The 26,711-nt window shown below is 45.0% G+C and overlaps 1 protein-coding gene across 1 annotated transcript in view; it reads right to left on the bottom strand.

The window, feature by feature from the left end:
• Crebl2 (cAMP responsive element binding protein like 2) overlaps positions 1-17,807 on the bottom strand; it is a 29,083-nt gene extending 11,276 nt beyond the window's left edge. Inside the window, exon 1 of the mRNA XM_057787058.1 lies at positions 17,546-17,807. Within this exon, the coding sequence (XP_057643041.1) occupies positions 17,546-17,560 (15 nt within the window). The 5' untranslated portion in view covers positions 17,561-17,807. The remainder of the gene's footprint in view (positions 1-17,545) is intronic.
• Positions 17,808-26,711: the final 8,904 nt, after the last annotated feature.

Here is a 26,711-nt window from a genome sequence, read left to right on the forward strand (position 1 = left end):
TTTATTTAATTTTTTTTTTTTTTTTTTTTTTTTTTTTTTTTTTTTTAGGATAGCTGCTGGGACTATATTCTTTGCTTGGTGCAAGGCACAGTTATGGGGTAAGAAAATCTCAGTGCTGTGTTCAGTGCCTTTGCTTGTAGCAGCCTGCCTAGTTTTCAGGGTGGGATGGGTGAGTGGGGCTCAGGCCTAGCACCACTGATGCTTTGGTTTGGCTGGTGGTTCTGCCAGGTTCTGCCCCATCCTGACAGGGCCCTACTGTTGGCCTGGCCAGAGAACAGGCTGCTTCTTCATGGTTTCAGGAGCCAGGCCGCAGGTGATCAGATTCTGGAGGTGGGGTGTGTGTGTGTGGGGGGGGTGGATGCTTCTGTCCAGTGCTCAGGAAACGCTAATACTGTGGCCACGGATGGGAGGATTGGCTTGCCAAAAAGGCTGGTCTACTAGTGGTCAGGGTTGTCTTTGGGAAGACCCTGGTGGAGGGGCAATGTTAGTATTCAGGCATCTGTAATGGCCTGCCCTTGGAGTCCTGACAGGATACATCATCAATTGCAGCCACTAAGAGCACCCTCTGTGCACATTTGCCACCTTCTCTTTTAAAAAGGCCTTGCCCACCTCCCCACCCCCCTTCTGCCATTCTTGTCCCCAGGAATTGCTCTCTGCCCCCTTTTCTCCCCTATCAATAAACCTCCCATGTGATCCCTGTTGTATTGCATGACTTCTCTTTGGGCATTTTTAAATAAATTATAACAGGCACGGTGTACCCCCCAGGCTCACAGATACAGGTCATGGGTAACCAGGAGAGAGCCACCAGAAGGGATGGCTGCCATGTTTTAGAGCCTGCACGCTGCGGATATTGGGGTAGTGGTCATGGTGGCAAGGCCTGGGCCCTAGGCTGCAGGGCCCATTTGCAGGGCTAAGTCATTGGAAGCTGCTACTGGACGACCTGTGCTTGTCTACTTGCTCACTTTTTATTTTAAAGATTTTTAAATTTACAATTAGATAAAATATATAATGCCTACATTAAATCATATGTAGATATAAATTAATATGTATCCCAGGCAACTTAGCTATAAGCTCCTTCTTCAAACGTATTGGGTCCACAGGAAGAAAATCAGAAAGACCCTAAAATTTTCGGAAGTCTCTATAAGTCAGTGTCCCAGCCTGTCCACGGGTGCCACAGACTCACACGCCAGATCTGCACTTACTCTGCGTTGGTACAATTATTAGGAGACTGGCACAGAAATGTAAGCTTCCCCGCTGTTGAGTTCTGAAAGCAAGCCACTCTGTAGCAATGCAGTCTTCACGCCTGTCTCGGGGAAGGCCAGCTGGGACAGAGTTCTGCAAGCCTCACTACTTTAGAGCGCTCTCCATTCTCCACCATTGGCCTGTCCGTCTCTTTATCTTACAAGACTGATGCCCGTTTTCCTGAAAACCACCCTCAGAGAAAGCCTGGAGTCCAGTGACAGTGGGGCTCAACGGTAGAATCCAACCTTGTATAAAGCCCTGGGTTCCATCCTCACCTCCACCCACACAGTTCTCTCAAGAACGCACGTTTATGTCCTGAATGCTTTTAAGGCAGTTCTAAAAGAGAAGGTGTGAAATGTAACACCAGCAGTTAATCACTGCCATAAATGTAAAACCTGCAAGGCAAGAAAACTAAAGGGCAATACTCGCTTATCTGAGACTATTAACAGTATCACAGACAAACAATGCCAAGCACACTGGAAAAATCGGACCACTAAATATGATGTTTACATTTGTAACAAACTAAGGCCAGTGTTCCAGCACACACCTTTAATCCCAGGTTACTCTAGGGAGAGGTAGGTGAACTTCTGTGAACTATGCCAAGCTGCATGGTGATCTTGAATCAAAACAAAACAAAAACCAAACAGACAACAAAACAAAACACAGACAAAAACAAACAAACCCTTATTGGCTCTGGAGTTTCAACCCAGAGCATTAGCCCTAAAAACAAAACAAACACCCTCCATACTTTAAAAACAAATAGGCCAGTTTTATACCTTTATCAAATTCCACTTCTATGCCTCTAGTATCTCACAGGATAGCTTTGAAAGGAGACAGGCTACTTCATAGCTGTGGGAAAATAGTGCCATTTCCACTACCATATTAAAGCTACCATGGACTGGAGTAATGGTTCAGCAGTTAAGAGCACTGGTTATCCTTCTAGGATCAGGGTTCAATTCCCAGCACACACATGGGGGCTTATAGCCACCTGTAACTCTAGTCCCTGGTGATCCAATGCCCTCTTATGGCTGATGTGGGCACTGTATGCACTTGATACACATACACACTTGTATGCAAAACACAAATATTAAAAAAAAAACTAAAGCTGGGCGATGGTGGCACACGCCTTTAATCCCAGCACTTGGGAGGCAGAGGCAGGCAGATCTCTGTGAGTTCAAGACCAGCCTGGTCTACAGAGATAGTTCCAGGACAGGCTTCAAAGCCACAGAGAAACCCTATCTCAAAAAACTAATAAATAAATAAATAAAAATAAAAACAACTAAAAGCCAGTTACTTTTCTCTGGTAACTTTCAACTTCTCCAAAATTGGTCTTTGAAAGTTTTTCTGGTCTGTACCATGATGTTTATATTCCAGTACAACCAGAACGCTTTCCAGGGCCAAATATTTGTTAGTAATTGCAGAATGGCCTCAGTGACCTAAGCCTTATGAAATTTTATATGTTTATATTTCATAATATTTTAAAACCATCCTGCATTAAATTTGTGGATTGCTGTAGTTCTTAGAAAGCAATATAAAGGGCCAGGTCTGATGAAGCACAGAGGTACAGACTTGTCCAACATGCACAGGCAATACATAATGCATGTCATACATGGTGGAACATGCTGTATTCAGGAGGCTGAGGCAGGAGGACTGCTTTGAGTTCACGATCAACCTTAGCTACAGAATGTGACCCTGTCTGAAAAGATAGACACAGACAGACACAGACGTAGACATATACACGGAGAGGAGGGACATAGCATGTGTCTATAATCTCAGTGCGCAGGTAACTAAGCAAGAAGCTCAGGAATTTGAGGGCAGCCTGGGCTTCCTTCATAGTGAGACCCTATCTCCAAATGAATGAACTAGATGACACAGAGTAAAGGGGCTAGTTGCATAAACTTGACAACCTAAGTTTAATTCCTGGATGCCATGGTGGGATAGAAGGAGAAAATCAACTCCTAAAAAGTTGATTTCTGGCCTCCACATGCATGTCATATCACATGTGTGCACTCTTGGTCTCTCTTTTCTCATATCCACTACAATAATAATTCTTTAAAAAAAAAAAAGGCAGTCTATTCTATGGTACCATGCAGGTGAGTCAGCAATCACAGTGATGCTCTAGTTCATTCAGGGATGGCTGCCTTTGAGACCAGCCATCTCTGGCAGAACGAGAACAGAGTGCACAGCAGTCCTCTTTGAGTTCTGAATAAATCCAGCAAATCCATCACGCCAATCATAAGTATCTATTTCACTTTCATAGCAAAATATGCAGCTACTGTATTCCGTTTATTTTTGTATGTATGGGCATCTTGCTTGCATGTATATCTGTGCAGCACTTATGTGCCTGATGCCTGTGAAGACTAGAAGAGGGTATTGGGTCCCTTTGGAATTGGAGTTAGAAGCAGTTGTGAATGCTGAGAATCAAACCTGAGTCCTCTGGAAGAGCAGCCAGTGCTCTTAACTTCTAAGTCATCTTTCCAACCCCAGGTGCTCCTTTCTTAAAGCTGACAGGCAGAGTAAATTAACTGGGAGGTTCTGTGCTTTATGTTATCAATACAATTAGACTTAAGGGCATATAACCACCACTTCTCCAGCTTAGTTTTTGCTTTCTGTAGCAAGCACAGTCTGGTACTGAAGTGCACCAGTGAACTAGTGAGTTGTTAGTATCTGAGGACTGTTGTAAGTAATCTCAAGCTTTGTAAAGTATCACATACCATAGCAGTTTACAAAACCAGAGTGACATATAAATATTTGACACCATCAGTTGCCTGACACCTGAACTATGTATGTCACAAGCCATTCAGGTGTTGATGGGGGATGGCTCAGTGGTTAGCAGCATGCACTGCTCTAGCACAGAACCCACTCCAGGCATCTCACAGCTACTGCTACTGCAGCTCCAGGGGTTCCAAGCCTCTGGCCTCTGTGGGCCTCTGCACACACATGGGTACACACGCACAAAATCTTAAAAATAATATTTTTTAAAGAGTATTGACTTGGTTTCTTTCTCTTTTTGGCTAATTAGGACAGCTATATAGTCCAGACTAGCCTCACATCCTAAGTGATCCTCCTGCCTTTGCTTCCTGCGTGCTGGGATTTCCAGACCTATGTCTGTTAACTACCTGTTAATAACATCTCCTTAGCCGAGTATGGTGGTGCACGCCTTTAATCCCAGAACTTGGGAGACAGAAGCAGGCAGAACTCTGTGTTCAAAGCCAGCCTGGTCTACAGAGTGAGTTTTAAGACAGGGCTACACAGAGAAATCCTGTCTCAAAAAACAAAACAAAACAAAACATTTTTTTCCTCTTTAAAGTTAGACTAAAATTAAAATGTCATAACTTTTAGAAACTAAATGGTATAATACCATAATTCTGAGTACACAGTAATAAATATTTAATGTGATAAAAATATTTATTAATAATCAAAGAAGACTGAGAAATTAGAAAACTATTTTGAGAAAACAGACTATATTGTGATTATAAGGAAATTTAAAAACTTTAAGAGGAACGAAATGAAAAACAGAAACCAGATCTATGTCACGTGACTGATGAGCTGCTCAGAGGACATCCTACCCCAACATTAAATCAAGTTTTAAAATCAATAACCCAACTTTCCGTCTTCAGAAGCTAGAAAGCAGAAAATTAGAGCCAACAAACATGCAGGGGGAACCCTTAGCAAGGCAGCAAAGCAGGCTCAAGACCAGAGTGTGGACGGTAGATCTCTAGCAAGTAGTCTGAATTAGTTATAAAAAATCAGGGAAAAGCCAGTTTCAGGTGACTTCACTAGTAAATTATACCAACATTTAAATAATTAACATTTAGGCTGGGCCTGGCCCATGTTTATATCCTGAGCACTTAGAAGGTATTGTTCAGAGTCAGAGTTCAAAGCCTTTCTGGGCTACATGAGACCCTGCCTCAAACACAAAACCAAAGAATTAACACTAACCCTTCGTAAACCCTCTCAAGAAATCTAAGAGGAAAAAACAGTTTCCAATTCCAATGAGGCTGACACTAGAAGGAACCAGGGATGGTAATCCTAGGATTCAGGAAGCTCAGGCAGAAGGATCACATGTTCAAGGCCAGGCTCCAAAACAAGAACAAGGGGCTGAGAATGTTCAGCTGGCAGAGTACTTATCTAGCATAAAAACTGGGTTCAACTCCCAGCGCCACATAAACTGGACATGCGAGCACATGCCTTACAATCCCAGCATTTGGGAGGTATAGGCAGGAGGATTAGAAATTCAAGATCATCCTTATCTATATATTGAGTATTAGGTCAGCCTGGGCTACATGAGCCTCAATCTCACAAAAAGTAAGGGGGAGCTGGAAAAATAACTCAAAGGTTAAGGGTGCTTGCTGCATAATCACTAGGGTCAAAGTTTAAATCCCGGCACCCATGTCCCAAGCAAGGCATTTAGTATAGGCCAATAAACCCTAGTTCTAAGGCAGGCAGAAAGGAAAATCACTGGTGCTGGCCAGTTGAAAACCTGGTCAAGGAAATACAAATCCCAGGCTCAGAGAGAACCCTAACCCTGATTCATAGAGACCCTGCCTCAAGGAAAGATGGAGACTCACAGAAGAGGATACTGACATATGCAGCTGCACACACATGTACACACATAGACATGCACACACACACTGACACACATATGCACATACACATGCACACTGACAAACACAATGAGTCCCAAACAAACAACAAAACAGAAAACCAAACCCATAAGACTAAATTCAGTAACATAAAAGGACGACTCTATCCCTTGACCAAGAGGGATTTACCCTAAGAATGAAGATCAGTTTAACATCTGGAAATCTTTTATAAAACATTATATTGAGAGAGAGAGAGAGAGAGAGAGAGACAATCAGGGTATCCTGGGCTACATGAAGACACAATGTCAAATAAACAACCCCCAACCAAAATTCCTACATAGATATTCAAGTTCTTTTTTCATGATTCAATTTTCATTCTAATTATACTTATTCACTTCCTTCATATAAAGTACAAACACAGCCTTATCCAAAATGATGGAAAGTTACACAATGTTTTCTAGTTGACTATGCGATACAACCACACACTCAAAGTACCTCTGCAGACAGAGGAGCCCTCTCAGCAGAGGGACCCTTCCACACCAATTCTTTGGTCAGAGAAGTGAAGTAGCACCAGGGCACTTCAGCAGCCCTGCTCACCTCCCGCTGCTGTGATGCTGGTGACTGGGAGATCAATACGTGGCACAAAGGGCATCTGAGCCTAGAGGAGCAGAGCCTTCTCGTTGTCCCTGGGATGAGCTACACACGCGAGGCAGTGGCAGCCTTTCTCCTGTAGGGCTGAATTGCCAAGGGGGTGGCTAAGATCAAGGAGGCAAACAGCAGTAGCCGTGATGCCCTGGCCACCAGTCTGTCCTCCACCCGTGTGTTCCAACATCTCTCCAGCTTCACCTGGATTCTCCAATTCTACATATGTGTAGCCTCAGGAAAGATAAGGATAAACACTTTCTATAGGCACAGCAATCATTTTGATTTTCCCACTGGAGGAATACATCTCCACAGTGTGAGCCTTGGTCACATTCCTGCTGAGTCTCCCAGTGTACACTCTGGTGGGTTTAGGGAGGGCTCTGCCGTGTCCTCTTTCAGGTGGTTTGGATTCAGGGGAGAAGTGCCTGTCATGTGTGGGAACTAAGAAGGTCTAGAAGCCAGACAGAGTAGCTGTGGGTCACACTGGGGACTCCTGAGCCCCTGCGCAGGCCCTAGCCACAGCCAGATGCTGAGTTGGACGAAGACCCTGTGCTGTTGCTTGCACGTCTTCAGTCTTATCCCCGTCAGTCCTCTTTGCTTGATGCCTTAATGGCCCCTCCAGCTGCAGGGCTGGAGCAGTCCTTGGGTTTGGTAGGAGCCCTAGTGCTGGGCCTTTTTTTATTTCTCTTGACTCCTTGACAGCTCTTCTTTTCATTCTTGACAAATTCATTAGCTCCTTTAGAGGCGTTCAAAGCAGCCACATGGTGTCACTTATCTGAACTCCCTCATCTCACTCAAGCCTCAGAAGAGATCCCTAATTGATAGCAATTGGGCCAAAGGACAGCATCCTCCAGCAGCTGCTACCTCCTTATGCTCCTCTCAGACACTAATGTGTAACTCAAAAAAGTCCGAAGCCTTTATTTGATAAAACTATATAGCAAATAGAGGAGGAACTTTCTCAACCTGATAAAGATCATCCACAAAACACCCACAGCATCAGAGTTGCTGAGGAAAGACCAACTGCTTTCTGCCAAAGATCAGAAGCGAGACAAGGATCGTGTCTTCTCGCATCACTCTTAGTCAACAGGAAAGAAAACAAAACAGAAGGCAATTCAGATAGAGAATGGAAAAGTCAAATTGACTGTCTGTAGAAACATGATCTTAAATGCTGAAAATCCCAAAGGATCCACACAAACACTATCAAGCGTAAAGGGAAGAGTATAGCAAGGCCACCGGTCACAAGCTCTACATACAAAGAGCCATTGTATTGCTACTCTATTCACTATCAAGGAAAATCTGAAAATGAAAATAAGCAATTCTAGGGCTGCAGATAGAGCACAGTGGGTATGAGCACTGTGCTTCTTCCAGAGGACCCAGGTTTGATTCCTAAACCTACGTAACAGCTCATAGCATGTGAGCCACTCTAGTTCCAGGAGATACAATCTCCTCTCTGGTCTCCTCAGACACTGCATGCACATGGTGTACAGACGCACATGCAGGCAAACAACACCCATACACATAAAATAAGTAAATCTAAAAAAAAAAGGCAAGCAAGCAAATTGATGGGCAACCAACTCCATTACTGCCATATCCACTGCTCTCTCCAGTGTGCTAAAGCAGCAATCTGTTTCTTTTTTTCTTTTTTAAACAGTCCAGTCTTCTACTTTTTTAAAAAAATGTACATTAGGCCCTGAATTCATATGGAGTGAGCTCCAGCAGCTCAGGCTCCCTCCTGTTAGTCCTTACAAAGTGTGCTTCTCTGGGAGGAGCAGGTTGGTGCTTCAGCTGAACCCAGGTGCCCATCTCTTTGACTTCCCTTTCCTTCTGATCATTTCCCTTCACCCGCTTCAGGATGCTGTCTCTGCTCTCAGAGTGCTTGGTGTGCTCAGTCTGCACATTAATTCTCTTGGTGAGAGTCTTGCCCTTATAACTTGCTTGTTTACAAATGATGCCCACGGCATGCTGGGTGACGTCATAGACTCTTCCGGTGTTGCCTTTTTTACTTATGAGGACTTTCCTTTTCCCCTTGATGTCTACAATACCACCCTTCCTGTAGACTGGCATGGATATGGCCAATGAAACACCTCCACATTTCCTAAAAGGGCACTGAGCAGACAGCGATTGCCCCTCCTGTCCCTTTACATTTGTTATTTTGGTGAGCTATGGGAAAATGGCTGCTGTGGCTGGTTTCTTTCTCTTTACGTGTATTATCTGTTTGTTTATGTGTGCGGATGTGCATGCACTGCAGCACATATGTGAAAGTTCGAGGACAACTTGTAGGACCTGGTTCTTTCTTTCTACCATGAGAGTTCTAGAAATTGGTCTTAGTCGGTGTGGTGGCAAGTGTTTTTACCCACTGGGCCATCTCATCAGCCTACAACTTGTTTTAAAAATAAAATAAATAAAAAGAAAATCCAACTTTATCAATGAAAAACAACTAGGAATCTGGAAATAAATACTCACATTCATGGTCAGCTAATTTCCAGAAAGCACAGGTAGGTGATGTGGGCTGTCCTTCTGTATATGTGTTGCTTTTATTGGGTAATGAATAAAGCTGTTTCGGGCAATGGCTTAGCAGAGTGAAGCCAGGTGGGAAATTCAAACTGAGCTATAGAGAGAAAGTAGGCGGAGTCAAGGCAAGGCAACACCATGTAACTGCCCAAGAAGCAAGAGGTAACCACAAGTTGGGCGATGGTGGCGCACGCCTTTACTCCCAGCACTCGGAAGGCAGAGGTAGGCAGATATCTGTGAGTTCGAGACCAGCCTGGTCTACAGAGCTAGTTCCAGGACAGGCTCCAAAGCCACAGAGAAACCCTATCTCAAAAAAAAAAAAAAAGAGGTTACCACAAGTTTGGTGGTAAAACATAAAATAATAGCAATGGGTTAATTTAATATGTAAGAGCTAGCTAGAAATATGACTAAGCTATTGGCCAGTGTTGTAATTAATACAGTTTCTGTGTGATTATTTGGGTCTGGGAGATGGGAAATGAACGAGTAGTCTCTGTTTACTGGTGGGTGCAGCTCAGACTTTAGCACAGGTACATTTTAGAAAATGTAAGGCCCTGAGTTTAATTTCTAACTTCCAAAGATACCAAAATAATTTATTATTATCATCATCATTGTTGTTGTTTTGAGACAAAGATTCTCATTATATAATGCTTGCTGGTCTGGAACCTGATATGGAGATCTGACTGTCCTCAAACTCAAAGATCCCTCTGCCTCTGCCTCCTAAGCCTCGGGACTAAACCCATGCACCACCATACCCAGCTGACACCAAAACAGGTAAAGGAGAAAGAACAGCCATACTAATAGAGTTCTAGGACAGCCTGGGTAGCCACAGGAAAAAGAATTGTGTTGGCCTTCTAAACCATCTTGCTGACCCTTACAATTAATTTTTGTGCATGAGCACACAGACAGCCAGAAACACGCACACAAATAAACAACGTAATAAAATTTAATTAAAAAACAAAGGGCTAATCATAATAACTAGCCGGGCAGTGGTGGTACACACCTTTAATCCCAGCACTCGGGAGGCAGAGGCAGGCGGATCTCTGTGAGTTCGAGGCCAGCCTGGTCTACAAGAGCTAGTTCCAGGACAGGTTCCAAAGCTATAGAGAAACCTTGTCTCAAAAAAACCAAAAACAAAAAAACTAACCAAACAAAAAAAACGAAAGTTATCAAACTCTCCATGACTTTTCACTGGGTGATAGTTTCTTAGTTGTGATATCACAAACACAAAGCAGCCAAAAACATTACTCGCTGAATTTCATCAAATCAAAAAGTTTGTGCTTTAAAGACGATATCGAGGTGAGACAACAGCACAGTGCCCAATGAAAAGGATGGGACGGCACTCGTAGCATCTTGCAATAGGATGGGACACCAGCTAACACGGGTGAGCTAATGCTGGCCTACGGACCGGAGTCCATGTTTGAGTTCAAGCTTTTGTGCATGTCTGTTTTGACAAAAGCACAGGACCGCTGCCTGGCAATGCAGTGTCACACAGAGCAGTGTCCTCCCCGTAATATCCTCTGACCCATCTCCTCTTCTCTCTCAAGCCCTGGGACCACTGATCTCCTTTCTCCACGGTTCTGCCTTTTCCAGACTGTCACACAGTTAGAGTACTCAGAATGCAGACTTTTCAAATTGCTTCTCTTGCTTAGTAATTCATGTTTAAGGCTCTGGGAGTGTTAACTCCATGGAACCTTTCATAGCTTCATGTTTCTCTTTGTTACTGAATGACACTGCCTTATATGGGTGCTTTGGTTTGCTCATAAGATAGAAATATAATGGAATTAGTAGTGGTTGTCATTCAACCACTGTGAATGTACTAGAAAGCAAATCATAGAATTTGTATGTGATTTTTTTTTTTTTTTTTGGTTTTTTCGAGACAGGGTTTCTCTGTGGTTTTGGAGCCTGTCCTGGAACTAGCTCTTGTAGACCAGGCTGGTCTTGAACTCACAGAGATCCGCCTGCCTCTGCCTCCCGAGTACTGGGATTAAAGGTGTGCGCCACCACCACCCGGCAATTTGTATGTGATTTTATGATCCATGAACTATCTTCCAATAAAGCTCTGATTAAAGCAAAGCAACAGCCGGGCAGTGGTGACCCACGCCTTTAATCCCAGCACTCGGGAGGCAGAGGCAGGCGGATCTCTGTGAGTTTCAAGGCCTGCTTGGTCTACAAAGAGAGTTCCAGGACAGCCAGGGCTGTTACATAGAGAAACCTTGTCTCAAGAATACATAAATAAATGAATAAATAAATAAGTAAATGAGTCAAGAATTAAGATTCAGCCAAGAGAGACAGAAAGAAAGCAGTCTGCAAAGCCCGAGGTTATTATGGATATCAGGGGACAGTTCTAACGTCTGCAGAAGCCAGAACGTGATTTAGTCGTGTGTTCTATAGGAACTTCTGGGGCTTCTCAAAATAAGAAACCCTTATCTGATTCCAAAGACTCTTACAGTATTTTATGTCCCGTCTTTTGGAAAAAAAGAGGACAAATGTGTTTTCTTTTCTTAGTTAAACCAGGGGTTCATGAGAAAGCACTGTCAACTCAGCCTTGAGTGAGGAGCTCCCTGCGCCCTTCACACGAACACCTCTATCCTTGTCTTTTTCAGTTACAGAGGGGAAATCCAATCCTTTAAAAAGAACTTTTACTTGCATATTTTTATGCTGAATTTGTTCCCATGCCAAAAGTTTTTCTTTCTTTGGTTTCTTCAAAAATGTCTTCTCTTCTGGCTTTGGAACAACTTGTTCATTTTCAGTGAGGATCACCTCAGTGCGGCGGGGCAGGAGGACCTCTTTCGTGGGTTAATGACACATCTTGGGTGCTTTGTGTTCAGTGACCAGAGACTCTATATCTAAACCCTAAAGTTCAGCATTGCTCTCTGTTCTTTAACCATGTACAATAAAAATTCAGCACTCTTCTTAGGACACTGACCCTGTGTCCAGTCTTAGTGTGTAGCCTGGGCACAACTACCAAAGTGCACACACTGCTTCTGTAGAGTGACATCTTTCAGCTACTTGGTGGCTTTTCAGATATGCAAATCTTTGACAGCCTGAGTAGTTTCACAGGTGATCTTACAGTAAATGTGAAGACCTGAACCTTTAAAAATTTTTGTTTTAATTATTTTTTATGAGTATGGATATTTTGCCTACATATAAGTCTGTGTATCACATGAGTGCCTGATGCCCTTGGAAGCCAGGAGAGGCACTGGATCCTGGAACTGGAGTTACAGATGGGTATGATTCAGCCTTTGGGAGTTAGAAATTGAAGCCAGGTGCTCTGGATGAGCAACCAGTGCTCTTAACCACTTGAGCCATCTCTCCAGCCTCTAGATTTGAGCCTGTCGGTCTGCATGATTTTGTAAGATTTCGGGGTCAAGAGAACAATAAACTATTTCATAGGTCACCTCAGGTGGCTTGCAGAAAGTGGCAGAAATGTATTCCTATGCTCAATATCCACTTTGACCAAATGTAAGACTCTATTTTGCCATCTTTTATGCATTTACTTATATTCAGATTCTCTAGTGGCTTTGGTTGTTTGTATTTTGAGATTGCCCAGGCTGATCTAAATTCAGTCTGTAGCTCAGAAGAGCCTTGAATTGAATTCACAACAGTCCTTCTGCCTCAGCTTACCAAGTGCTAGAATTGCATTTCTGACTATAATGCTCATTTTTAAGGCAACTTGTTGTTAAAAGAAGTGGTGTCACAGCCTCAATCAAGAGAGAAAGGACCTTGCTTCACCGTTCCCTTGGAAACACAGCACAGCGGTGCTGCCTGGGGTTAAAGGAGACAGCTGTGTCCTAGCCACTGTCCTTCTCCATCTTCAAGAAATGACAGAAGAGTCTCTCTCTGGGGCTCTGAGGGACTTCCCTATGTGTGGCTTAGAATTTTTTTTTTAAACAAGGGTTTCAGAAAGCAGAGTGTAACCATGTCTTCCTGTTGCTAACTTTTCTGCCAGCTTCTATCAGGAGAAAGAAGGAAACAAAGGCATCTCTAAACCAAGAGTTAACTCCCACACCCCCCTTTGCACCTCAGGTCTACCCTGGGGCCGCACACAACTTTTCTGCTTGTCCCTGGAGCTAAGCAGAACTGTGCAAACACTGTGTGGCCCTTAGCAATGCCTGACTGCATACAATGGTCTATACTTAGTGTGTGTGCTTCTCTGCCATCTGTTTCTTCCACTGTGGACATTGTTAGTCTGCCCTATCATCACTCCGCTGAAACAGCTTGTGGGTGTATATATTTTTTCTTTCGTTGAGGCAGGGTTTCATGTGTTCCCAGGCCCAGCCTCAAACTGACAATAACCTTGAACTTCTTTATTTGAGAAAGGGTGTCATTACATAGCCATAGCTGGCCTGGAACTTGCCACGTAGATCCTCCTGCCTCTGCCTGAGCTCGACGGCTGTGCTACCGTGCCTGGACAGCCAGCAGTCTTGCACCTCTGCTTGCCTGGGTGAGGAGATCACAGGTGTGCAGCACCATGCCGACCGTCACCTCATCTTCATCTCATGGCTGTAGTTACTTTTCTAGCTGTTGGCATCACCCACAGCAGTGAAAGCTTCTTTAGAACAGCACAAGGGCTTACTAATCTCTGTCTCTACTGCCTACAACAGGTACATATTAGGTGGACGAGTACTTGATAAATTAATGAACAAATAAGCAAACTGTTTCTGAAGCCCTTAAAGAGTAAAACATCTTAAATAAGCTTTCACCTACCTTCTGTTTTTTCTTTTGAGGGAGGCAAGGAAGAGTGAGACAGGGTCTCTTGTGGCTCTGACTAGCCTTGGCCTCCAGATATAGCCGAGGATGGCCCTCAACTCTACCTCCCAAGTGCTGGGGTTTCAGGGATGTGCCACCATGCCTAGCTCTGGTTTCTGAATCAAGTGTGGAGGTCCCCAAGTCCACGGACAAATTTCCTGTATAAGTTCTTGGACAGGAAAGCAGGCACACAAACTGCCGGACTTGTTCAGATATGTTAGCTCTTCTAGCATGGTGCTGTGGGAAGTGTTGCTGGAGGGGGCTGGGAAGAGGAACAGATTGCTGGCTTATGGGACACTCCAAGGAAGATGGCTCCAATGTGGCAGAGGATGACTAAGGGGCAACGGAGAGAATTTCAGGATTTGAATGCCAGGGTTTTGTTTTGAAGTTAAATCTCCTTACCGCCACCTATTTAGAATTACTATCAATGAGGCCCTTGATATGTACAAAAGGTTAGAAAGTGAGAAACTTCATGTCTCTATAAAACAGTGTGTAGCACAGGGCAGACAGAAGGAAGGAAAACAGTGGCCCATATTAACATTGTGGCCAGTAGCTGACCTACTCCTTCAACAAAGATGTCCTATGCTATTGGACTGGGCAACACTCTGTAGAGGCCTTCAGACTGGCAAGAACACATCTGATTTAGAAGATTTCCACTTATTCATTCAGTAAACATTAAAACACAAAAGACCCTTCTGTGATTTAAAATAAGGTATCTCTATTTTCTTTCAAGACTGTAGATCAGAAAAAGACTTTCAAGAAAATACTTCTTCCTTGTGGAAGATGCACAGGAAGCCTTGGAGAGAGTGACCTTTATCACCCAATGTAAGGACAGAGTTCAAGTTCATTGTGTGTCCCATCATGCCGCTCTTGTCCTGTCTGCGGTATAGTTAGGGGCACTATCTAGCATAAGTAGGAACATGGCTACAAATGTCTCTTAGCAATCACTAGACCAGGGAGTCAGAACCCACAGATGTCTCTGCTTGGTAACATGTTAAGTTCGTGTTTGCTGGTACTGACTGTGTGTGAGAATCAGTACTATCTTTTTTTTTTTTTTTTTTTTTTTTTTTTTTTTTTTTTTTTGGTTTTTCGAGACAGGGTTTCTCTGTAGCTTTGGAGCCTGGCTAGTACTAGCCACTCAGTGCACCATCTCAACCCTGCCTGACCAAGCCTCCAAGACAGGGTCTGGTCTCATTTAAAAGACTAGGGAAGTTCAGAGAGCTCCAGCAACCTAGCTAGTTTTTCCTTCCTAACTAACCCAACAGGACTCTAGGAAATCAATACTTAATTATATTGCTCAGCGCTTTCCCAAGCCCTCCTTCTTAGGTGCTCAATCTTGCAGACAGATTCTAGCTTATGATCTTTTCCCTCCAGCTGCAACAGTATGTCTGCACGGGCTGGTGAACATACCTGGGGCACAATAGTTAACGAAACCTGAAACCTGAGTACATCAGGTAATCTCAGTGTTACTGTTTCAAACAATCACTATTACCTAGCAATTTAAGTTACAGTTCTAAATAAAATTTTATGTTTAAATAAAATTACCCCTAACCCCACTGTCATGTACTAGTTTCAGAAATAACCTCTACGGAGTTGGGGATGTAACTTAGTTGGTAGAGCACTTGCCTAGCACGCACAAAGTCATGGGTTCAACCCCCACCACACACACAGGTATGGGAGCACAAGCCTGCAGTCCCAGTGCATGAGAGGCCGACAGAGGAGGATCAGAAGTTCAAGGTTGTCCTTGACTTCACAGAAAATTGGGAGGTCAACGTGGGCTACCGGGGCTACAAGAAGACTCTTTTTAAAAGCAAACACTCTTTTTAAAAATAAACAAACAAAAAAACTGTATGTGATTGTTTTTGTAAAGTAAGTAAAAATCCATATGTACTTTTGAAATTATTGGAGACCTTAAGAAAGCTGTTAAATATTTCAAAGGTCTGGAAAAAAAATAACTGGAAATTACATCCTGTGAAAGACTCCAGCTGAGAAAGATGAATATTACACTCTTTCAGCACCTTGAGATTATTTTCTGGGAAAGATAATGGATATAGTCTACAGACTCCATTTCAGAACCAACACTGAAAGATCAAGATAGCAAAGACTGGAACATGTTTTCTGGAAAACTTTCAGAACTCCCCCTTTCTATTTTGAAAATACCACTTCCTGTCGGAGGAGGGGTTTGCTATTTCATAAGCCATTGGTTCTCCTAAGTGTGTCCAGCAGGCAGATTACAGTGCTGGGCTCTCCGGTCTATCACTCTTCTCAGAGCCTTCCACATAACAGGGAAGCATCAATGAAGAACAATCAGTCAAGATAACTGGACTTCCCCCACCTATCTGAGGGTATGCGAAACAAAAAATTTAATAGAATTTTGTTGATATATATGATATTATATATCAAATATATAAAGGGACCTAGAGGGAAAACTCTCTTGTAGTGATATTTCATTTTTATTTTAATAAATAAAGCTTGCCTGAAGACCAGACAGTAAAACAGCCACACTGGTCAGCCTTACAGATAAGGCAGGGGTGGCACATACTTTTAATCCCAGTAGCCACACTAGTTGTCCATAGAAGCTGGGTGGTAGTGGTGCATACCTTTAATCCCAGCACTAGAGAGGATATAAGACGAGAGGAGGCAGGTCCCAGGCTCAGTCTCAGTCTGAGGATTCGTGGAGGCAGGATCACCATTCTGGTCTGAGGTAGAGGTAAGAGCCAGTGGCTGGCTGTTTTGCTTTTCTGATCTTCAGGATGAACCTCAATATCTGCCTTTGGGTTTTTATTATTAGTACTACACTCTCCCAAGGAATAGAAAAATTATACTTCCAAAAGCATAAGGAAGAAAGCTTTAAATATTGACAAAATGTATGCCAGGCATGAGGTTCCAACTGGACGTCCCTGCCCTTGGAAGAGGCAGGGGGACCAGCTGAAGATCATCCTCAGCTACTGAGAGTTTTGGGCTAGCCTGGGCTCCACAAGACCTGGCTCCACAAAGAGAGACATATTTAAAAGTTTGATTTCTTAAAAGTCCCAACTCCCAGACATCGTAAAACATTAATAAGGGACGCTCTGACCACTCCTATCTTCACAAAATGTGAAGCAAGAGTAATATGAGACGGTAGAGCCATAAATCTACTAGTTCACCCACAATGCGCGCTAGTTTATAGTCATAAAAGTGCGCTAGAGACTAAAACATAGCTAGAGATGGGACACTACGCTGAATTAAAAAGGGGAAAAAATACTGTTTTTCTTAGAGACGATTTCTAGAGATTAGATTACAGGCTCTGGCCAGAAAGCAAGAGGAGCTAGCACTGTTCCAACCAACGGCAGGAAAATAGCTCGGGTTGCGGGGTGGGAGGGTGAACTGATTATATGAATGGGGCATTGAGTAAGCGAGGCTGAGGGAAGGAGGGAAAACCATCAAGGGTGATTATGTCGAGTTCAGGATGCACTAATTAATCTCTCCCAACTGGAAAACGCTGGGAGGGGGCAAGACAGGGCAAAAAGAAAAAAAAGCACGGTAGTTTCTTCACTTATTTTGACCTGCAGGTCAGAGCTTGCGCTCCTTGGAACCCCTAGCAAACACGGTTACCCCGGGAGTGAAAATTTTGCAAGGGCGAGGGCCCTTGCTAGAAAACTGCAGCCCGGTGCTCCCCGGTGTCCTGGCGGGGTGCCAGGGGCCCGAGGCACACTGGTATCTATGGCAGGTGTTTCGTGACTGCTCGCGTGGACTTCTGAACTGAGGCTGGGCGGCGGGACTACGGGCGGCGACAAGCAGGCGGCGGCGGCGGCGGCGGCCAGCCCAGGACTTACCTTGCTGTCATCCATCTCGGCAGTCAGGCCGGCCCGGCCCGGCGCCCTCCCGGCCCTCCCCCGCCTTAGCCGGCCAGGCCCGGCCCCCGCCCCGGGGATGAAGGGGATATGGCTCTGACTGCCTCCTCCTTCGCCTAACAGTTCGCTTCCCTGAAGCCCCGGTCACGCGGACCCGGACCAGTTCAGGAATGGCACAGCGGACCCAGGAGGCTGCCCCAGGCGCCTCCCCGCTCGGCCACCGCCTCCTTTACCCGCCCCATGACAGGCCCCCGGCGTGTTTACAGACGTGCTGGCTGGGCGCCCAACCCGAGGGAGGGCGGGCTCTGCAGGCCAATTGGCCCCTTCGGCCGCCATAGCACATCGGCATTCTGGGAGTTGTAGTTTTTCTTCTCATAGTCTCTGAGCGGCCCGACTGGAAAGGGAACTACGACGTCCAGATAACCTCTGCTAGTTTAGCTGTTTTGCTGCGGCCTAGGGGCGCTCTGGAGGTGGGCCTGGACCAAGACGGAATTATTTCCTACAACGCTTTAGTCTTAACTATGTTTTGGTTGCAGTCGGGTGGGACGTTGCAGAGAAGGGAGAGCGTTCGTGGCCCTGCGGAGGCCGAACTGGAAACAGGCCCTCTTTTGGGAAGCTAGGGCAAACGCTGTCTCTTCTCGCGCTGGCCCACGGTAACGTGGAGCAGCTGCTTTGGGAAACAAGTGGGTAGTTAGTTACCGTCTAACCACTTCTAGGTTTACAGTCAAAGAAACGAAGCCACACAACCACACCAAAGCGTGTGCGCAGATGTTCCCACATTCGCAAGATTCAATACTCAAAAAGCGAGAACAGCGCGGCGTGGTGGCAAACGGCTTTTCATCCCAGCACTCAGGAGGCAGAGACAGCGAGTTCCAAGACATCCAGGGAAACGTAGTGAGCCCCTGTCCTAAAGGAGAGAGAAATAGGGACGCTTCACTATTTGAACAAGCTAAGCTTTGAATTAAGCCAGACACCAAAGGCCACGTGTTGTGTGATTCAGTTTATAAGGAAATGTCCAGAAACCATTAGCTGCCAAGTGCTGGGTACTGAGGAATGCCAGGGAAGGAGAGGAATTCTGGTTTCTTTTCGCAGTGATGAAAACATTCTGAACTGATTTAGGTGACGTCTGCAGGGACCTGTGAATAAGCTACAGTGGTTTCTGAGCATTTCAGTCAAGTTTTGCAGACAGCACCAGCGTATCTCTTGATTCAATGAGCCACTTCGTTAGTTGTCATCCTCTCCTGGGCCTTGAGAACTGGCCAAAGAGTGTGACTTTTATCTGATACTTCCGAAAAGCCTTGAGCCCATTCTTTACAATCGCCTCTAAAGCACCCTTTCCGAAATTCAACGGAGGTGGCGTGCCGGGAGTTAGTAGTAAATATGTAGGATGTATAGTTACAATTGTATTTTACTTGTGTGTGTGTTGTATGTAGACATTTGTGTGTGTGTCATATGCACATGTGTGTGCACATGCATGTGTATGTGCATTTGTGTAGAAGCCGGAGATTAACCTCAGATGCCCTCCATCCTGACCCACGTTTTGACGCAGAGTCACAGGGCTCTCTGGCTAGTGAGATCTCTGAAGCGATCCTCTTTATCTCTGCCTCCTGGCACTGCGTTACAGGTGTGGGAGGCAGCTTTTTACATGGTTCTGGAGATCTGAACTTATGTTCTACTGATTGTGCAACCTCCCTCCCCTGAGACTAGAACTTAATATGTAGAATAGGCTGGCCTCACACTTGTGGCATTTCTCCGGCCTTTGCCTCCCAAATGCTGGTGTAAAAGGTATTTCCCAATATTCCTGGAATAATAAGACATATTGATTTTTTTTGTTGTTTTATTGGGGGGCGGTTGGTTTTAAGATTTTATTTTCTGTGTATGGATGTTTTACATGCATTTCTGTCTCTGCATGCAGTGCCCACAGAGGTCAGAAGAGGGCGCCAGAACACTTGGAACTGGAGTTACAGATGCTTGTGGGCCACTGTGTAGGGCCTGGGAATTGAACCCAAGGGTCTTCTGGAAGAGCGACCAGTGCTCTTAACTGGTGAGACATCTCTCCAGTCCTCCATAAGATACACTTTTATTTTTTAATTTTTAATTTTTTTAAAATTCCTTGATTTTCAGTAAAATAGAATGTAAGTGGACAGCCTCTCTTTCAGCTGGCAACTCTAAACTAGGGTTAAAACAAGAAGACTGAATGGACTTTGTCAGAGCTGTATGAAGATTTAGGAGAACTAGAGAGGATCCATTTTTCCCATGGTGGTTCCTCATACCAAGATCCTGAGATTAGAGACAGGTCTGTCAGGTTGTCCCTATTGCGGTCAGGCCCAGCCAGTCCACCCCAGCTGGCACTCCTAGTGACGAAAGGGACAGCTAGTGTTGTCCTTTCTAATGATTAGGGGAGCAAGACCCTGGGTAGGGACCAGAGAGGTGGCTCAGTGGGTAAAGGCACTTGTTGCCAAGGCTGATGATCTGAGCTTGATCCCTGGAAACTCACATGATGGAAGGAGAGAACTGATTTCTGCAAATTATCCTCTGATTTATACATACACACACACACACACACACACACACGAACACACCCCTTGTGTAGGGTGGATTTCCATCTCTGCTTTTGTTAAAAACAAAAAAACTAAAACTAAAATAAGCTTTCACCTACCTTCTTTTTTTTTTTTTTTCTTTTGAGGGAGGCAAGGAAGAGTGAGACAGGGTCTCTTGTGGCTCTGACTAGCCTTGACCTCCACGTATAGCCGAGGATGGCCCTCAACTCTACCTCCCAAGTGCTGGGGTTTCAGGGATGTGCCACCATGCCTAGCTCTGGTTTCTGAATCAAGTGTGGAGGTCCCCAAGTCCACGGACAAATTTCCTGTATAAGTTCTTGGACAGGAAAGCAGGCACACAAACTGCCGGACTTGCTCAGATGTGCTAGCTCTTCTAGCATGGCGCTGTGGGAAGTGTACAGAACAGAAATTTCATGTGGATTTTGTTTTGTTTTGAGACAGGGTCTCATTACATAGCCTGGCTGTCCTGGAACTCACTATATGCAGAAACCAGGCTAGTCTTGAATTTACAGCGATCTGCCTGCCTCTGCTGCCTGAGTGCTGGGATTAAAGGTGAATTTTTATTTTATTTAAAACTCAACTTTCCACTTTTTTTTTTTTTTTTTTTTTGGTTTGGTTTGGTTTTTCGAGACAGGGTTTCTCTGTAGCTTTGGAGCCTGTCCTGGAACTAGCTCTGTAGACCAGGCTGGCCTCGAACTCCCAGAGATCTGCCTGCCTCTGCCTCCCGAGTGCTGGGATTAAAGGTGAATTTTCATTTTATTTAAAACTCAACTTTCCACTTGTTAAGACAGGGTCAGTACTGTGTGGTTTAGGGTGGCCTAAAGTTTGTGGCGATAATCTTGCCTCGGTTCAAACCTGCTAACTTTTTACAGGCATGGGGCTGGAGGCAGAGCTCAGTTCTTAGTCTGGGTAGGTCCTGGGATCAATCCCCAGCACCAAAGGGTGTGTGTGGAAATATTTAAGCTTAAGAAAAATAAAATTTATAAACTAAATCTGGGGCTGCGTATGTAGCTCAGTGACAGGGTATGTATGTATGTATGAGTATGTAGCTCAGCATTTGAGAGGCCTTCTGCCTCCGTCACCACAAGAAAGAAGAGGGAAAAGAGAAGGGAAGGAAGTCTGATGAAGGAGTATTCTGAAATCTTGTGGCGCAGCCTCAGATAACTACTCGCTGAGCAGAACCCAAACTGACAGACGAGAGGAAACACGGATGTGCTGTCAGTCTGTGTCAAGAAGAGGGAACCTCGGTGGAGGAATGGCTCCCATCAGGCCCTTCCGCTGCTACCACCCAAGTTCGCGATACAGGCAGATGCCACCAAGTCCAGGTTAATGTTTTCCTACAGTGTCTCTTCAGATGGAACACATGCAATTCCTTTGGGGGAAGAAAAGCACGCATTCCCCCTTCCTTCCTTCCTCACCTCCTGCTGGACCCCTACAGAGAGGCACTGTGGGCCTGGATGCCTGGAGTCTGGCTGCAGCTGCAGAACCTTTTCCAGAGATGCGTTGCACAGAAAGGTGCTCACCTTCCTCCATCTGCCTGCTCTCCGTTCCCTTCCCTCTCCTTCCTTCTGTCTACCCCTGGCCTTTGGTGGTTCTCGTACAGCTGGGTTAAAAGAGCACAGGTGTCTAAACACAGCCAGGATGATACTTCTCTCTGAGGCTCAGCTATCTGCTGAAGCAGCTGTTACCGTGAGGTGAGGGAAAGGAGGCTCCCTACAATGGTTGTGGGTGTGGGTGTGGTTGTGCATGCCTTTAATCCCAGCACTTGAGAGGTGCAGGCTGGAGAATCAGGATTTCAAAGTCATCTTTAGTGATATAGCCAGTTTGAGGCTAGCCTGGGCTACATGAGACCTTGCCTCAAAAAAGACTCTTTCCATTAACTGAAAAATTAAAAATAACTCAGCTGTTTCCTAACTTTCATTGAAGATTTAAAAAAATTAATGCAAATTTGGTATGAATACAATCTAGAAATATCACTCTTTTTAAAGAGGTCTACCAAAGAACTGTGTGTGTGTATTCTCTCTCTCTCTCTCTCTCTCTCTCTCTCTCTCTCGTTGTGATGTGTGTGTGTGTGTGTATCTCAGCTGATAGAGTGCTTGCTTTACATGCACAAAACCCTGAGTTCAATTTTCACAAGTCCAGCACTGCATAAACTCAGGTGGTGGTCTAGGCCTATAATTCCAGTATTCAGGAGGCAGAGGCAAGAGAATCAAGAGTTCAAGGGCAGCTATAGCTACCTATGGAATTTGAGGCCCCTGGCTATAAGAGACCTTGTGTCAAAGAAAACAAAACAATATAAACCAAAACACAAAAGAGAGAAATATGGCCATGAAATCCATTGTGTTAATGTCTGCGTAATGTGAGATTCCGTAAGTAGGCTTTTAATTTGTTTTGTTGTTTGTTTTCTAGACAGGCTACCTCACTATGTAGTCTGAGCTGGTACTCAGCTTGTTTTCTCAGTCTCCTGAGTTTGGGATTTCAGGCACGTGTCCCCTGCTTGACTCCATGATGTGTTTTTCCTATGTTGCTGGGCATCAGGCCCGTGGCTTTGGGGAGCAAGGTTTGTGCTCTACTAGTGAGCCCTTCGCTGTTCTACCTTTGGAACCGTGTTACTGAGCATCATGGATTTGGGTGTCCAGGGTCCATCCAGAAAGGCTGTTCATGGTTTCTCTTTCTCTGGCCTGTCTTTACAGAGTGGACAGTCTGTACTGTGTGCTAAGATGTTAAAATGTTCGTGGTTTACATAATGAATTTGTACATTGTTCAAGCCATGACAGAGAGGAGAAAGGAAAGAAGGAAAATGAAAAAAAAATTCTGATTGAGGAGAGGAAGGGGGTGGAATGAGATTAAGCGAGGAGGCGAAGGGAACAAAAATTAACCTTATCAGAGAAACCATGAACAAGAGAACAGTGCAGTATTCTCCACTTGGGAATGCTGTGGCTATTGAGATACAAGTCTGGCCCTCTAACAACAGGGTGTTATTGCTGCTGATAGGGTAATCTTCGGAGGTGCGGGAGGAGAAGTGGGTGGGTCATGTGACATTCATGAAATGCTTGAGGTGAAATCACTGCTGAAGTATTAGTCACGTTTCGTTTGGTGTGCGGTTCCCCGCCCAATTTACTTGACAGAGAAGTATTCCTCTGCGTTTGCTGTTTCCTAAAAGTTTAGCTTATTTTCAACAATGCTTTAAAATATTCCATCTCAAAGGTTTGCTGCTGTTCTAAAGACGCTTGGCAACATGCCTTGCCCCGTTTTGGCCTACTCGAACAAATATGCCTACATTTCCATACATACATACCTACTTAACTCTGCCTTGACTACATGATCTGGACCACGTTCAGAGTGAGCAACTAGTTTGGCCTCTAGCTTTCAGAAAGAACAAAAAGGATAGGAGGAAAGAGAGAAAGCAAGAGATGGGGGAGAGAGGGAGGGAGACAGGGAGGCTGACAAGAACAGGGAGTATTATCACCTCTGCGCTGTGATCCCAGCACTCCGGAAGCTAAGGCAGGTTTGCCACAAATTTGAGGTCAGCCTGGGCTACATAATGAATTTAAGGCCCATTTGAGAGTTAATACATATTGAAATTCTGTGACAAAAGCAAGGTACAGAAAATAGTATGTACTTATAATCCCAGCACATGGTTGGCCCCAGAGGTCAGGCCAGTATTGTCTACGGAGCTAGTTCCAGGCCAGTCAAGGCTACAAAGGAGTGGCTCAAAAAACAAAACAGCAGCTGGAGAGGTGGCTCAGTGGGTAAAGTGCTTGCCGAGCACGATAGGGCCCGAGTTTGGATCCCAGCACCCATATAAAAGCCGGGTACAGCTGGGCGGGTCTGTTACCCCAGTGCTGGTGTGCTGGGGTCACTATTGCTGTGCGGAAACACCGTGGCCAAAGCAAATGGGGGAAAGGGATTGCTTCACTCACAGTTCCATCTGACAGCTCATCACCACAGACAGTGAGGACAGGAGGCACACAGGACAGGAACCTGGAGGCAGGGCTGATTCAGAGGCCGTGGAGGTCCTGCTTACTGGCTTGTTCCTCATGGATTTCTCAGCTTGGCGTTTTGTTTGTTTTTCCTTCTGGGAACTCAGTTTGTAGACCAGGCTGGCCTTGAACTCACAGAGATCCAGTTGCTTCTGCCTGGCTAGTGCACCACCACGCCCAGCTTGGCCTGATTTCTTATAGAACTCAGAACCACCAGTCTAGGGTTGGCACTGTCCACAGTGGGTTGGACCCTCCCCCGTTGATCACTAATAAAGAGAATGCCTTACAGCTGATCTCATGGAGGCTTTTTCTCATTTGGGGCTCCCTTTTCCCTGGTGACTCTAACTTATGTCAAGTTGACATAAAACTAGCCAGTATAGGTGGTTAGGCAGGGAATGGCAGAATCCAGAGGCCCACTGGGTCACCAGCCTAACCAAAATGGTATGCTCCTAGTACAGTGAGGAAGACAACTGACGTTGACCTCTGACCTCCACACGTATCTATCCCCCCAACAAGAAATAAATATACTATGTGTTTTTAAAAACCCTAAAAAATAAAGCCCAGAAGATTTAAAACAATCTGCTGACCTAAAGGGAAACTGAGAGCCAACCACCAGCATAGAAACAAGGAAGAGAAAACAAAGCTCAAAAAACTAAAACCTCCCCCACCCAAACCTTCTTTCACCTCTTCCTTTTCAGCGTTGTGCTAAAGCTTTGCCTCAGATTGAAGGTCTTGCTGTTAGCCCTCTCTGCCTTAAACTGGTTCATGGCAATTGCTCTTGAGCCAGCCTCCTCAGTGAGCCACTGTACCCGACTTATGACCTCTATTTTCAATACAACCTGCTGTGGAATAATCCTCATGTACACTGTAAAGATTCGTCACTCGAATTGGTTTAATAAAACACTGATTGGCCAGTAGCCAGGCAGGAAGTATAGGTGAGGTGACCAGACTAAGGATGCTGGGAAGGAGAAGGGTGGAGTTAAGAGTTGCCAGCCAGATGCAGAGGGAGCAGGAGATGAACGTGCTATGCTAATAAAGGTACCACCGCATAGCAAAGTGTAAATAAGGAATAGGGATTGATTTAAAATGTAAGAGTGGGGGAGTGTAGCTCAATTGGTAGAGTGCTTGCCTAGCATGCTGGAGGCCCTGAGTTCAAGCCCCCTCTACTTAAAAGCCAAGAGTAATGCACATGTGTATCCCCCTTCCCCCAAAATAAAAAAAAAAAGGATTTAAAATGTAAGAGTTAGAGAGTAACAAGTCTGAGCTATTGGCAGGACATCTATAAGTACTATTAAGTCTCTGAGTGCTTATTCAGGAACTGGCGGGTGGGAGAGAAACATCTGATTATGATTACCCCCTTTCTACTTGAAATACTGCTGTTTTTTATTAGCCATTATCCCCCACCCAGTAGAAAAAAAAAATAAAGCATGCCCTTATTTGAAGAAACAGACCACACATTTAGGTAACAAGCAACTGTTCAAAACTTTCTACTCTGTAAGAGAAGGCTCACCAGTCACCATTGTTACTCATGTGCACTACAACACGAGTGTGTTTTCCCCGCCTTATCATCTCCCTGCCTTAATACAGGCTTACGTGAGAGAGAAAGGATGAACACATGGTTTGGAAGAGGGGTTGGATCTGAGAGTTCCAATGGAGTCAGAGTGGTTTGAAGTCAGTGAGCAGAAACTGGATACCTGTTGGGATGACGATGGGGATAGCAGACTGCTGAAATAGGAACAAGTGATCAGGTACCTTCTGACACAATTCTCTGAGGGCCTGACACAGAGTGTGGAGAAGGGGCACATTCTATCTCATGGACTCACACCTGAAGCTGTGTAAGCCTAGTGCAGCCTCGTTCGCAGTTCACAGCTGTTTCAGAATGCAGCTGCTGTCCGCCACACCGCTGCTGAGGATAACCAGAATGCAGCTGCTGTCCGCCACACTGCTGCTGAGGATAACCGAGTGTAAAGGGGTATCCGACAAGGGACAGCCAGATCTTATACCTTTAAAAAATATTTATTTTATGTGTAGGGGCATTTATTCTGCACGTTTGTATGTGTATCACACGCATGCCCAGTACTCATGGAGGACAGAAGAGGGCATTAGATTCCCTGGAACCCGAGTCACCATGTTGGTGCTGAGAACTGAACGAACCTGGGTCCTCCGCAAGAGCAGCAAGTGCTCTTAACCTCTGAGCCATTTCTCCAGCTCTGGATCTCAGAATTTAAAAAGTGAAGGAATAGGACTCCTGGCAATTCAGAATGAAGTGTGCTTCCTTCCTGGAAGATTCGGGAGAGCGATAGAGAAGCCACTTCTCACTTTAGAAGAGGCCCGCCTCCCCCAGTTAGAATGTCCATCATCAAGAAAACAATGACCACACATGCTGTCCAGGGAGTGCTGGTGGAAGAACACCATTCGCTGTGGTGGGAGTTTTAACGTGGGCAACCGCTGTGGAAATCAGTACGGAAGTTTCTTGAAACACTGAAAAAGGAGCTACTACGTTGCTTATGTGTTGGGGCTCTGCCACCGTACCACAGAGATACTCATGCAGCCATGTTTATAGACATACTCCTTACAACAGCCAAGAAAGTGGGAACAGCCTAG

The sequence above is a fragment of the Chionomys nivalis genome, chromosome 1 (assembly GCF_950005125.1).
Source record: "Chionomys nivalis chromosome 1, mChiNiv1.1, whole genome shotgun sequence".
Lineage (NCBI taxonomy): Eukaryota > Metazoa > Chordata > Mammalia > Rodentia > Cricetidae > Chionomys > Chionomys nivalis.